Raw genomic sequence first — 14,176 nt, forward strand, 5'->3', positions numbered from 1 at the left:
CTCACTGTAGTGAGCCACAAAGCTAACAAGAGTTCAAATTTAGAGACATACTTTCCAAAGGAAACCTAGTTAAAGCCTAAAACATTTCCAAGGATCTCACTACCACAAAGATGTTTTATAAAAATAGAGTTTATAGGTTTCATGAAATGTGAACAAGTCTATTATTCTTTGACATTTAGTGTAAATGACTGAACAGTCAATGCGAAGTTACATGACTAAGTAAACTGGAAGCCAAGGAGTCAGTATTCTTCAAAAAGCAGGGTTACATCATGGTCTTGGTTGTCCAATTCTGTTATTATTTCCAAACCTATGGGGTAGATTTGTAAAACCAGTCCTGAATCCTTGAGTTGCTCCCGGAACTCTGAGTCCTTGATTAAGCATGCTGCCATATTGTGTGTGTCCATGATTAAGACCCAAACCGTAAGGCTTTGTCTGTGTGTTCAAAAGAACAGCTGGGTTCACATGTTTTCCAGGCGTATTAAATGAAAACTCTGGTGGTGGACTACTAGGTTTAGCTGGAGTGGATGTGACAGGGGTCACATCATCAGTATTCTTTAAAAGAGGCATTGGGATTATATGATGGTCTGAAAAATTCAGGACATTGGCTGCAACAGGCCCAGACAGTAAGGCAGGTCTAACCCAATCATCCTTGAAGATCTGAACAGTCAGAGTAGACACAAGTGTGTACAGCCTGTTGGTAACATGGGCAAGAACCATTTGTTCATTCGCATCTCGTCGAATTCTTACATGTACTGATCCAGCCTGAAAATTAAAAAAAAAAAAAATAAGAAAATAAGTAAGACAAGGCCTAGAATTATATTATTGAAAATTTCACTAAAGATTAATACACGATGTGGTTAGTGCTGGGTATTTTTTCTTTTCTTTTGGGGTGTGTGTGTGTGTGTGTGTGTGTGTGTGTGTCCTGGTTTGAGGGCATTAACACAAGCCTTGCTTCTGCTTAGCTTTTTTGCTAGTGGTTGGTACTTTACTACTTCAACCATAATTCTAGTCTGGTTTTTTTGTTGCCTATCTCCATGGAAATAGAATCTTATAGACTCTTCTGCATGGACTGGCTATGATCTTCAGTTCTCAGCCTTTTGATTAGCTAAGATTACAAGTGTGAAATAATGGTTTGGTATTTTCTTTGCAATAGGAAAAAGCGTAAGATCTTGGTATTAAGTCTTAAGAACTATTTAAGTTAATAAAATTGCTGCATTGGTGCCTCATGGCCTGGAATTCTAGCTACTACCTACGTATAAAGACAGTATAAGGAATGTCAGTGAAAGTTGGACAGGAGATGTGGGGAAACAGAAAATACCAGAGATTACTCTGAGCAAAATGTATGGTATCTGAGATACCATTGTAAAACCCCTTGGTAAAATTAATACACACTAGGAAGTGGTGCTGTGGCTCAAAGTGGTAGAGCACTAGCCTTGTGCAAAAGAGCTCAGGGACAGTGCCCAGGCCCAGAGTTCAAGCCCCATGACAAGGGGAAAAAAAAAAAAAAAGCTAAGGCATAAGTACCCAGCCCCAAGTTCAAGCCTCACAACTTAAAAATAAGGAGAGCCAGGAGTTTGGCCTAGTGGTAGACAGCTTGCTTAGCATGCATGATGCATGAAGACTCAGTTTCAATTCCTTGGTACAACACACATAGAAAAAGCTGGAGGTGGTGCTGTGGCTCAAGTGGTAGAGCACTAGGCCTTGAGAAAGCCCAAGAACAGTGCTCAGGCCCCGAGTTCAAGTCCCAGGATTGGCAAAATAAATAAATATAAATAAGTAAAAATTAATATACCTTAAGACTATACTTTCAGGAATCATTTCTATAGTATGTTACTAGAGAAACTTCACTGATTGTGTAGAGTACCAGTACGTGGCTATTAAATCCAAAGAGTACAAGAGCGAGGACTCAATAACTGCATACCCAAAGCTATGGACATGGTAATGGAAATATAAACATAACTATATAGACATAAAAACCTATGACTCTATAGACTTAATGTTTTATTTCATAAATTAATATGTTTCTATGACATACAAACCCTTAGCCTAATTTTGATTAAGTTCTAAATACTAAGTCCCACTGATTGTAAATAGAGATTCCCCCCTTGAACACTTGATTGTTAAACTTGTCATTTAAAATAAGATGTAGGGGCCGGGAGTTTGGCCTAGTGGTTAAAGTGCTTGCCTAGCATGCATGAAGACCCGGGTTCGATTCCTCGGTACCACATACATAGAAAAAAGCCGGAAGTAGTGCTGAGGCTCAAGTGGTGGAGCTCTAGCCTTGAGAAAAGTCCAAGGACAGTGCTCAGGCCCTGAGCTCAAGCCCAGAACTGGCAAAAAAAAAATAAATAAATAAAAATAAAATAAGATGTAAAAATCAATGTTAATAAATTCTCTAATAAAAAATTAAAATAAAAAAATTAATACTTTTCAAAAAAAAAAAAAGAGGGGAGTTGGGAGTTTGGCCTAGCAGTAGAGTGCTTACCTAGCATGCACAAAAACCCAAGTTCGATTCCTTAGTACCACAAACATAGAAAAAGCTGGAAATGGTGCTGTGGCTTAGTGGTAGAGCTCTAGCCTTGAGAAAACCCAAGGACAATACTCAGGCCCTGAGTTCAAGATCCAGGACTGGCAAAAAAAAGAGTGACTGGGAGCATGGCCTAGTAGCAGAGATCTTGTCTAGCATGCAGGAAGCCCTAGGTTCCATTCCTAGGTACCCCGACACAGAAAAAGCTGGAAGTGGCTTGTGGGGCATGTCACATCAGGGAAATGGAAACCTAAAAGGAGGCCTAACTCATGGCCCAGTGCTCATTCCCTGGTCTTGGGACTGCACCTGGCTGAGATGGTGCCTGCCTGCCGGTTGGAGGGCGTGGCTGTGGTTTGTAAGGCTACCTCTGGGATTAAACCCTTCTGCCCTCTAGGACAGCATATGCATCTTCAATGATCTCCCCTGCCCTGCCCACCTTTGTGCTGATAGGCTCCTGCACCCTATATTAGCTGAATGGACTTCCTCAATAAAGGAGTTCCTGCCTTGAAGGGTCTCCCTAACACTTCTGATTGTCCTCTGGCGAGGGAGGGCTGGGTGCAGGTGGTCAGTTGGCCCCCTCCTTTCTCGGCTCATCAGGGTAGGGGTGTGTTCTCCCTATCCCTCCTGGCCCGCAGGACTAAAACCCCGGACAGTGACTCTGTGGCTAGCCTTAAGAAAGCCCAAAGACCATGCCCAAGCCCTGAGTTATGGCCCCAGGGCTGGCTTTAAAAAAAAGAAAACAGGGGCCGGGAGTTTGGCCTAGTGGTAGAGTGCTTGCCTAGCATGCACGAAGACCTGGGTTCAATTCCTTGGTACCACATACATAAAAAAAAAAAAAAAAAAAAAAAAGCCGTAAGTGGTGCTGAGGCTCAAGCGGTAGAGCACTAGCCTTGAGAAAGTCCAAGGACAGTGCTCAAGCCCTGAACTCAAGCCCAGGACTGGCAAAAAAAAAAAAAGTATAGAAAAAAAAAAAGAAAACAAATGCAAGAAAGTAAAGCAGACTGTTGAGGAGCAGCTAGGAGGTCTAACAAAAAGGGTGAAAGATGGAAGTGGCACGGTGGCTCAAGTAGTAGAGTACTACCCTTGAGCTGAAGAGCTCAGGGACAGAACCCAGGCCCAGAGTTCAAGCCCCACAGCTGACCCACCCCCCAGAAAAATAGGTGGATGAGGATGGAATGTGGTGGAAGTAGAATATTTGCATGTATAGAAATAGAACAATAAGCTAAAAGCTAAGCACTGCTGGCTCATGCTTATAATCTTAGCTACCCAAAAGGCTGAGATCTGAGGATAAGTTTGTTTTGTTTTGTTTCTTTGCCAGTCCGGGGGCTGGAGGTCAGGGCCTGAGCACTGTCCCTGGGCTTTTTCCTTCAAGGTTAGCACCCTACCACTGGAGCCACAGCACCACGTCCAGCATTTCTTCCCTATGTATGTGGTACCGAGGAATCTTCCTGCATGCTAGGCAAGCTCTACCACTAGGCCAAACTCCCGGCCCCTGAGGATCAAGTTTTGAAGCCAGCCCTGATAGGAAAAATTCACTAGACAATTAACTCCAATTAACCACCAAAAGTTGGAAGTGGAGCTATGGTTCAAGTAGCAGAGCTCCAGCCATGGGAGAAAAGGCTAAGGGACAGAACCCAAGTCCTGAATTCAAGCCATAGTACTTAAACAAAATTAATCAATTAAAAAAAAAAAAGAATGAAATGTCTTGAAAGGGTCTTAAAAAGAGGGGAGGATATTAAGGGAAAATAAAATGACTAAGGGAAAATGAAAAGCGAGTGACTTTGATTGTGGTACACTGTATACATAGAAATGTCACAACTTATATAACTTGTATAACCAAAGTATTATGTACAAAACATACCAATGAGCCAAAACCTAGGGTCCAGAAATGTTCATTTCGGACTTCTAAAACACCATCCAAAGTAGACACCTAATTAAGAATACAGCGATAGGTTATCATCATCGTCAGCACTGGATATATACAACACAGTTCAGTCACCCTATGGACTAGACACCCAGTTCATATAGCTCTTTTGGATGTATATTTTACATCCAGCTCTGTGGTACCAGATATAATTTTTCTCCCAACTTGGTCTTTTTTTTTTTTTTTTTTTTGCATTTTCTGTAACAAGTCTCTACCTATCACAGGCTATTATTTGTATACAAGTTATCAGAAATCACAAGGTAACAGACATTGTGTGGTTTACTGGTACAGTGGCAAAGAGTATACTAGGCTTCAAGCTTAGACATATAGCCAACTGTTTTGAAAGTCACCCTTGTGACTAGAATTTAAAACAGTCTCAACATCAGAAGAATTCTGTCATTTTCTTACTTCATTATTTAACGAGTAGAAATTTTGAATAAAAGTCTCGATGTCTGGTGGTAAAGTAAATTAACATATAAAAGTAAACATAGTATTTCTCAAGGTCTTAAGTACAGTCAGAAAATTCACAGCACAGCTAACTGGTTGGTCTTTAAAGCATTACCTTCTGTACTTATTTCAAGCAAGTTTGGTTTCCAAAGTTTGGAATTATTCAAACTTTTCTTCTTTTACCATATTATTATTTGTTCCTACTACATTATTATAAAGAACTCAAATTCCCCTAAAAGAAAATTCTATGTAGGATTTAGTAAAGTCTTTTCAATTCCTAAGATAAATTAAAAGTATTTACAATTTCATCTTACCTCTCTGATCAGTTTATCCAACTGCCCGATGACATGTGGTGGTGTTGTCTAGGGATAAAAGAAAAGAAAATATAAATAACCAACGAAGCAAAAGATTTTCCTGAAATGGTCCTGAAACTTACTGGATTTTGAATCAACTTCTGCTTTTGGCATGTATCCTATTATGTATTTAAATTAAAAAAAAAAGAAAAAAAAAAGGTTTCAAATGGTCCACTAGTGAAACAGCACCATCTATGGAGGATGGAGGTCATACTTCTTGTTCTCTTTTTTTTTCCCCCCAGTTGTGGGACTTGAACTATGTGCCTGTGCACTGTCCCTGAGCTCTTCAGCTTAAGGCTACTGCTCTATTTCTTGAGCTACAGTGCCACTTCCAGTTTTCTGGTAGTTAATTGAAGGTAAGAGTCTCTTAGATTGTAGTGCCTGGGCTGGCTTTGAACCTCAGATCTCAGCTGCCTGAGTAGCTAGGATTACAGGAATAAGCCACTGTGCCCAGTTTTTTTTTGTTTTTGTTTTTGAAAACCAGTCCTGGGGCTTGAACTCAGAACTGTCCCTGAGCTTCTTTTGCTTGAGGCTAACACTCTTACCACCTGAACCACAGCACCACTTCTGGCTTTTTCTATGTGATACTGAGGAATTGAACCAAGGATTCATGAATGCTAGGCAAGCACTCTGGGCCCATTAGGCCACACTCTTGGCCCTTTCAGCTGATCCTTACAGTATAAACTCCAGGATTCTCATTTGGTAATCCTCTGGGTGCTGAACGTAGCAGTACAGTAGGGAATGTGGCAGTGAGCATGTGCCTGTGAGAACCTTACCTGGAGCAGGACTTTCCCACTGTACACACTCATGGGGTACATTGTGCCAAATGTCATCAGGGCAATGGCTATCGCAGAGGCTGTATCGACAGCAAAATAATTGCTGGAAAGAAAAACAATTTCAAATCTGACATACATGTTTCCCTGGGTATCTTATAATTTGAGCTACTGGACAGTAGATTCAAGGCAAGAGGACTGTGTTTATCACAACATGCCGAAGGCTCACCCCAGTAAACATAGCTACGGAGAAGGCTCAGGATCAAGGTTCACTGTCAGCTTGGGCAGGAAGGGATATATGAGACTCTCATCTCCATTTAACAATCAAAAGGCTGGAAGTGGTGTTCAAGCAATAGAGCACCAGCCTTGGGTACAAAATCTAAGAAACAGCATCGAGGCCCTGAGTTCAAGCCCCAATACTGGGACAAGAATAAAAAAAGGTATCCAGTGGGATAGTCGTGAGTCATGCCTGTAATCCATCTTCAAGACATCTAATGTCTTCCTGATACAGAGAGTGACTCGTAGATTTCAACAGTGATTCTATCACTTTCTTATAATCAACCATTGTCTCAATAAGAAGTTGCAAAATTCCCCAAGAGTTTCATAAAGTTAAGATTCTCCAGGAATATTACAGCAACATTATGGCTGAAGCGCAACATTTCATCAAAAGGTCGACTTTGATAAACTGTTAAATGCTGATGATTATTAGCCGATGGTGTTTTTTTGCTATTCTCTTTTTCTTGGAATAGAGAAATGAATAAGACACAGTCCTCGGCTCATAAACAGCAGGACCACAGAAAACATGATGTGTAAGTCTCCACAGGATGTCAGACGCACAGAGGAGTGACAGGTCTACTTGTGGGTAAGGGCAGTCCAGAAAGACACAATACAGAATAGGAAGTAAGTCTTCAAAGATGAGGCAATGGGAAGAAGATATTTCAGACAGTGAGAGTAACATGCACGAGAGTAAGAAGAACCGTACACAGCAATAAACCCACAAACTCTGGGGTAGAGATACACGGACAGTCAGGAAAGCTCAAATGGGTTTGACTTCACAAGACTCCATGCCACCAGTTTCTATAAATATGTAAATGAGAAAGGTTTGAAATAGGAAACTCCTATGGGCAATCTGGAATGATCACATTAATAGTGAACTAGATGTTAACTACAATAAATACAGATGAAAGTTAAGAGGACCTGAATGATATTTTATGCCAAGATATGATAGTGGCCTAATTAGGACAGAAAAATGGGAAGAGAAGACAAAAGCACCAGCTATCAATGAAAAAGCCAAGTACGAGTGTGAGAACAAAGGGACAATGCTATGTGCCTTTGATCATATAAAATAATGTTTATAGGGTCAGGAGTTTAGCCTAGTATAGTGTTTTCCTGGCATGCACAAAGACACGGGTTCGATTCCTTGGTACCACATACACAGAAAAAGCCGGAAGTGTTGCTGTGGCTCGAGTAGTAGAGTGCTAGTCTTGAGAAAGCCTAAGGACAGTGCTCAGGTCCAGAGTTCAGCCCCCAGGACTGGCAATAATACAATAATAATAATAATAATAATAATAATAATAATGTTTAGTGAAATGTGAAAAAAAAAAAAGAGTACAAGGGTGTACGTTCAAGTGCCAGTAAAGGTACCAAAAAAAAAGGGGGGGTGGGAAGAAAAGAAAGACTTACCATAAATATACAATTTCTACTTCTGGGTAATATACTCCAGTAATTGGAAGCAGGAACTCATTCAAATATTTATACACATATGTTCATAGTGGTGTTATTCACAACAGTAAAAAAAAAAAAGTAAACAACTCTAACATGGTTCATTGGTAAATAATGCATAAACAAAATGAGGTATGTATATAAAATGAAATGTTATTTGGCTTTAGACAGAAAATTCTGACACAGATTAATAACACAGATGAACCTTGAAAAGATTATACAATGTGAAGTAAGCCAGTCACTATTTATATGAAGCAGAACAGTTAAAACCAGAGGCTGAAAGTACAGCATGAAAGTTATGATGAATAGAGAAAATGGAGGGTTATTATTTAAGTGAGTTTTAGTTGCGCTGATAGAAAGTTTCTAGAGATACATGGTGATTGTTCACAAAAATGTAAATGTACTTGATGCCATTGAACTGTATGCTTCAAAATGGTCAAAGTAAGAAATGTGTTGCACATTTCATACATATATTTTTGCTTTTTCATACTCTGGTACTGGGGCTTGAACTCAGAACCCCATGTTCTCAACTGGCATTCTTACTCAGGCTGGTGCTCTACCATTTGAATCATGTCTCCAGTCTAGCATATGGCTAGCATATAGAGTCTCTTGAACTTTTCTGCCCTACTTGAGCTGGCTTCATTCTTCAGTTCTTTAGTTCTCAGCTTCCTGCGTAGCTAGAATTATAGGCATGAGTCACCTGCTCCCAGTATTAGAATAGAAAGCAATAGTATTCACTGGCCTGGGAAATGTAAGAGAAAAAAGAGTGTGGTAAAGGGGAAAGTAGGTTCAGTTGAAGGATCCTTCAATACAAATTAAGAAAACAACAGCTTTTGTAATTCAATAGAGATGTGTTAAACATGAAGATCTGGTAATCTTCACAAAGGTAGTAAATAAAATTAAATTACTGCATATAATTTTTCAAAAGAACAAACAAAATAATCATAATAAAACAATAACGATAATGGAAAGATTCTATTAAACATCAATATATACCTGGTAAAGAGAACCATATCAAAAGAAGTTAATCTGGATGCAGTGGCTAATGCCTGTAATCCTAGCTACTCAGGAGGCTGAGATCTGAGGATCAAGGTTCAAGGCGAGCCCTGGCACAAAAGGACCTGAGACTCTTGTCTCCATGTTAACCTCTAGAAAACAGGAAGTGTGGCTTGGCTCAAGGGTAGGGCAGTAGCCTTGAACTGAAGAGCTCAGGTACAGTGCCCAGGCTGAGTTCAAACCCCATGGCCCACCAAAAAAAAAAAAAAAAAAAATTAAAAGCTAAGGTACATTGGCCAAGGCCTGAGTTCAAGCCCCAGGACTGCAAAAAAAAAAAAAAAAAAAAAAAAAAGTAAAGCAGCTCCAAAGTCTACCTTGAATAATTTTTTTTTCTGGTCCATAATGTTTTCTTTTTTCTTCTTTTTTGGTTGGTTGTGGGACTAGTGCTCTACCATTTTAAGCCATAGCACCACTTCTAGCTTTCAGATGGTTAATTGGACATAAGTCTCACGGACTTTCTTGCCTGGGCTGCCTTTGAACCACGATGCTCAGATCTCAGCCTCCTGAGTAATTAGGATTACAGTCATAAGTCACTGGTACCCAGCTAAGAAATTTTGTTTTAAAAATTGCCTCACATCTACTTCCTCTCCTCCCTCTCTTAGCAATAGCAGCTGAATTTAGTTCACTATCTTCTTCTGTTTTATTTCTCAGCTCAGCAGCAGGGAATTAAATCATTAGAGATCATGGTTAGAAATAATGACCCAAGGCTGGGAGTTTGGCCTACTAGTAAAGTGCTTGCCTAGCTAGCATGCATGAAGACCCAGGTTTGATTCCTTGGTACTGCATACATAGAAAAAGCTGGAAGTGGTGCTATGGTTCAAGTGGTAGAGCTCTAGCCTTGAGAAAGCCAAAGGACAATGCTCAGGCCCTGAGTTCAGTACCCAGGACTGGTAAACAAAGAAAACAAAAATACTGATTCAAGTACCTTAATTTTACACATGATAACACTAGAGGATAAGACTTGACCAGATTTACATAGGTCAAAAGCAAAAATGCTAGGAGCTTAACTACTATCCATCTTGCTAATACCTTGACAAATCAGACACAAGAAAGCAAATCATACTTGATACCAATAAAAAAAGTACTTACTTAATTTCAATAAGCAAGTATGTAATACAAAGAGCAAATGCTCCAGCTAGATCAATCAAAACAAATGGGTTCATTCGCGGAAGAAAGATACTGCTAAGTCCTGGAATAATTCCACACAAGCTATGAAAAAAGAAGGAAAAACAGAGCATTAATTAGCAGAACTCACATAATGCTAATAAATACCATATAAAATATAATTTGCATCTTATTTTCCTACTTATCATTATTTAGTAGTCTCACAAAGAAATTACAATTCTGAGCTAGGAACGGTGGCTCATGCCTGTAATCCTAGCTATTCAGGAGGCTGAGATCTGAGGATCAAGGTTCAAAACCAGCCCAGGGCACAAAGGGACCTGAGACTCTTATCTCCAACTAACCTCTAGAAAATGAGAAGTGGGGCTTGGCTCAAGGGTTGGGCAGTAACCTTGAGCCAAGAGCTCAAGGACAGCATCCAGGCCCAGTTCAAGCCCTATGACACATACGCACATACACACACACACACACACACAGAAATTACAATAACACTTTTTGGTCAATGCTTCCCCTTCCTTCCTCTTCCCTCATTTTCTCCCCTCCTATCCCTACCCTCAAGTTAGGTATTTTATTTCTTAAAGAAAGTACACAGGGTGCCGGCAGTTTGGCCTAGTGGTTAAAGTGCTTGCCTAGCATGCTTGAAGACCCGGGTTCGATTCCTCGGTACCACATACATAGAAAAAAGCCAGAAGTGGTGCTGAGGCTCAAGTGGTAGAGTACTAGCCTTGAGAAAGTCCAAGGACAGTGCTCAGGCCCTGAGCTCAAGCCCAGGACTGACGGCAAAAAAAAAAAAAAAAAAAAAAAAAAAAAGAAAGTACACAGGCTGCCAGGCAGTGGCTCACACCTGTAATCCTAGCTATTCAGGAGGCTGAGATCTGAGGATCAAAGTTCCAAACCAGCCCAGGCACAAAAGGACCTGAGACACTTATCTCCAATTAACCTCTAGGAAATCGGAAGTAGGGATTGGCTAACGGGTAGAGCAGTAGCCTTGAGCTGAAGAACTCAGGGACAATGCCCAGGCCCAGGGGTAGGGCGGTAGCCTTAAGCTGAAGAGCTCAAGGACAGAGCCAGGGCTGAGTTCAAGCCCCATGACCCGCAAAAAAAAAAAAAAAAAAAGAAAGGGAGAAAAGAAAGCACACAAGACTTAGGAACAAAGGCCTCTCATTTCAAAGGAATCTTTTGTATATTATCAATTAAAAAGAGATTCATGCAGCAATCACAGTAATAAATAATGTTGTTTCCTGTACAGATATATTTCTTATGTATTATTTTTAAATTAGCATATTATAAAATGTAGGAATACCTTACCTTCGACTAAGATCTGCAACATGCTCTTGAAGCCAGCTCGTACTAGCAGCTTTAAGAAGAAAATACTTAAATTATCTACACAGAAGACTATGCCACCAATAGAAATTCTTTTTTTTTTTTGGTTGGTCTTGGGGCTTGAACTCTGGTTCTGGGCATTGTCCAGGAGTGAGCTGCCACACCTGGCTCTTAGTTATTTATTTGTTTTACAAATCTAGAGGTTTGAACTCAGGGCCTGGGCACTGTCCCCGAGCTTCTTTTGCTCAAGGCTTGCACTCTACCACTTGAGCCACAGTGCCACTTTGAGCTTTTTTTGTGTCTTAGTGGAGGTAGTACTCTCACACACTTTTCTGCCCTGATTGGCTTTGAACAGTGATCCTCAGATCTGTTAGCCTCCTGAGTAGCTAGGATTATAGGAATGAGCCACTGGTGTTCAGCTTGAGTTCAGGCTTGAACTCAGGGCCTGAGCACTGTCCTTGGACTTTCTCAAGGGTAGAACTCTACCACTTGAGTCACAGCACCACTTCTGGCTTTTTTCTATGTATGTGATACCAAGGAATCAAACCCAGGTCTTAGTGCATGCTAGGAAAGCACTCCACCAATAGGCTAAACCCCCAGGCCCTCTTACTTTGAAAGCTAGGTTTGAGCCCAACACTGGTGGTTCACATCTGTCCTTCTGGCTACTTGGGAGGCTGAGATCTGAGGATGATAGTTTAAAGCCAGACAGGGCGGGAAGGTTTGTCAGACTTATCTTCAGTTAAGCACTAAACAGCTGGAAGTGGAGCTGTGGCTTAAGTGGTAGATCACTTGCTTTGAGCAAAAGAAGCTCAAGGATAGTACGCAGGTACTGTGTTCAAGCCCCAGGAATGGTTAAAAAGAAAAAGGTCAGAAGATTAGCTCAAAAGAAACCAGGTGGGAGCGTCCCCTAGCTACCAGGTGAAGGAATGGTAGAGTGCTTGCCTAGCATGCACGAAGACTCGGGTTTGATTCCTTGGTACCACATACATAGAAAAAAGCTAGAAGTGGTGCTGAGGCTCAAGTGGTAGAGCTCTAGCCTTGAGAAAGTCCAAGGACAGTGCTCAGGCCTGAGCTGAAGCCCAGCACGGGCAAAAAAAAAAAAAAGAAATGTTCTCATTACCTGATTTATGCAACTGTAACCTCTCTGTACATCACCTTTATCTAGCAATAAAAATTATTTGCAGAAAACATAATGAAGGAAAGGCTTTTTTTGTAAGAAATTAACTACTTTTTATTAATAGTAAACAAGAAACATACCTTCAGAGACATAAGCAAAAGGTTTATTCCGAATAGAAAGCATGGTAAACAAGTTGAAAGAAAGAGCCACAAAAGTACCAACCAATAGTCTTCCCCTAAAAAGAACAATAACATTCATCTTAACTGTTTTTTTCTTGGTAATATCAACATATAACTTCACAAGGGAAAAAGGCTGAGAGACTGGAAAGGGCTGGGCACCAGCAGCTCACTCCTGTAATCCTAGCTACCCAGGAGGCTAAGAGCTGAGCCAGCGGTTCATGGCCAGCAGAAAGTCCATGAGATTTTTGTCTTCAGTTAACTACCAGAAAAGGTCAAAAGTTTAGCTTTGGCTCATGTGGTAGTTAGTGGTGAGCAAAAATAGGAAAGACCGTTGGAGTTGGCAAATCTGTGGGTAATGAACACAGTCACCTTTTCTATAGGTGCTGAAAAGATTTGGAGGGTTAAATTTGAAACTACGAAAGACTAGAGAGAGTTGGTCTCTAGTCTTAGTGTGTTATTTAGGTCTGTAAATCATAAAGGGCATAAAGTTAAGGTGCAAAGGCCTTCCAGTATATATATTGTTTAGAACTTGAGTACTGTTAAGGAATTTTTGGATTTGGAGATTTTATTTTTCTTTTCAAATGCTAGTGGAAATGTATACTCAAAATTCTGCTACTGAACAAGGTAACTATTATTTAATCACTGGCATTAATCTTTGGGTTTCTATTCTTTCTTTTTTAGGTAATGAGGATCCAACTTAGGGTTTTGGATTTTCTAAGCAGGTGATCTTCCTCCAAACTAAATCTCTACCTTCTAGATTTGTTCGTAGCAATAAATAATATGTTATATCCAAAATAATGTCTGCCAGGTACAGTGGCTCACAACTGTAAGCCTAGCTACTCAGGAGGCTGAGATCTGAGGATCGAGGTCCAAAGCCAGCCCAGGTATTAAAGAACGTGAAACTCTTATCTATAGTTAATCACTAGAAAAGTGGGGAAGTAGCTCAAGAACAGTGCCCAGGCCCAGAGTTCAAGCCCCATGACTGTAAAAAAAAATCATTGGGGCCAGGATTTTGGCCTAGTGGTTAAGTGCTTGCCTAGCATGCACAAAGACCCGGGTTCAATTCCTCGGTACCACATACATGGAAAAAAGCCAGAAGTGTTGCTGAGGCTCAAGTGATAGAGCTCTAGCCTTGAGAAAGTCCAAGGACAGTGCTTAGGCCATGAGCTCAAGTCCAGGACTGGCAAAAAAAAAAAAAAAAATTATAACTAATAACATTAACAAATCTGGCACTGATTGTTCATGCCTATGAGTCCAGTGTCTTCAGAGACTGAGATCTGAGGACTAGTGTTCGAAGACAGCTGGGCAAGAAAGTCCAAGACTTTTATCTCCCATTAACGAGAAAAAAGCCAGAAGTGGAGCTGTGACTCAAGTGATAGAGCCCTAGCCTTGTGCAAAAAAGCTCAAAGACAGCACCCAGGCCCCGAGTATACACATGATGTGTACAAATACACACATATGTAAATAAATACATATCTTAGGCTAGGAGGGTATCTCAGTTGTATAACTCTGGCCTAGAATGCATAATGCCCTGGGTTTAATCTTCAACACTAAAAAAAATTAGTATTAATAAAATGAAGTCTTACGTGTGTATCTCAGGCTGCTCCAAAAAGCGTTCTGCACTAAAAGAAAG

At 40.5% G+C, this 14,176-nt stretch overlaps 2 protein-coding genes and 1 pseudogene across 2 annotated transcripts in view; 1 reads left to right on the forward strand and 2 right to left on the reverse strand.

Annotated features, from left to right (window-relative positions):
- Slc30a6 (solute carrier family 30 member 6) overlaps positions 1-14,176 on the reverse strand; it is a 15,164-nt gene continuing 988 nt past the window's right edge. Inside the window, exons 2-9 of the mRNA XM_090337192.1 lie at positions 14,130-14,160; positions 12,505-12,599; positions 11,233-11,281; positions 9,892-10,011; positions 6,028-6,130; positions 5,213-5,260; positions 4,389-4,457; positions 1-762 (exon numbers count right to left, since the gene is read on the reverse strand). Coding sequence (XP_090193318.1) covers positions 268-762; positions 4,389-4,457; positions 5,213-5,260; positions 6,028-6,130; positions 9,892-10,011; positions 11,233-11,281; positions 12,505-12,547 — 927 coding nt within the window. The 5' untranslated portion in view covers positions 12,548-12,599; positions 14,130-14,160 and the 3' untranslated portion in view covers positions 1-267. The remainder of the gene's footprint in view (positions 763-4,388; positions 4,458-5,212; positions 5,261-6,027; positions 6,131-9,891; positions 10,012-11,232; positions 11,282-12,504; positions 12,600-14,129; positions 14,161-14,176) is intronic.
- Positions 1,796-1,871, forward strand: LOC150060908 (small nucleolar RNA U3; annotated as a pseudogene).
- LOC150060909 (zinc transporter 6-like) overlaps positions 14,126-14,176 on the reverse strand; it is a 16,110-nt gene continuing 16,059 nt past the window's right edge. The window contains exon 7 of the mRNA XM_090337581.1: positions 14,126-14,165. Coding sequence (XP_090193707.1) covers positions 14,126-14,165 — 40 coding nt within the window. The remainder of the gene's footprint in view (positions 14,166-14,176) is intronic.

This window comes from Megascapheus bottae, chromosome 7, assembly GCF_031878675.1.
Source record: "Megascapheus bottae isolate mThoBot1 chromosome 7, mThoBot2.hap1, whole genome shotgun sequence".
NCBI lineage: Eukaryota > Metazoa > Chordata > Mammalia > Rodentia > Geomyidae > Megascapheus > Megascapheus bottae.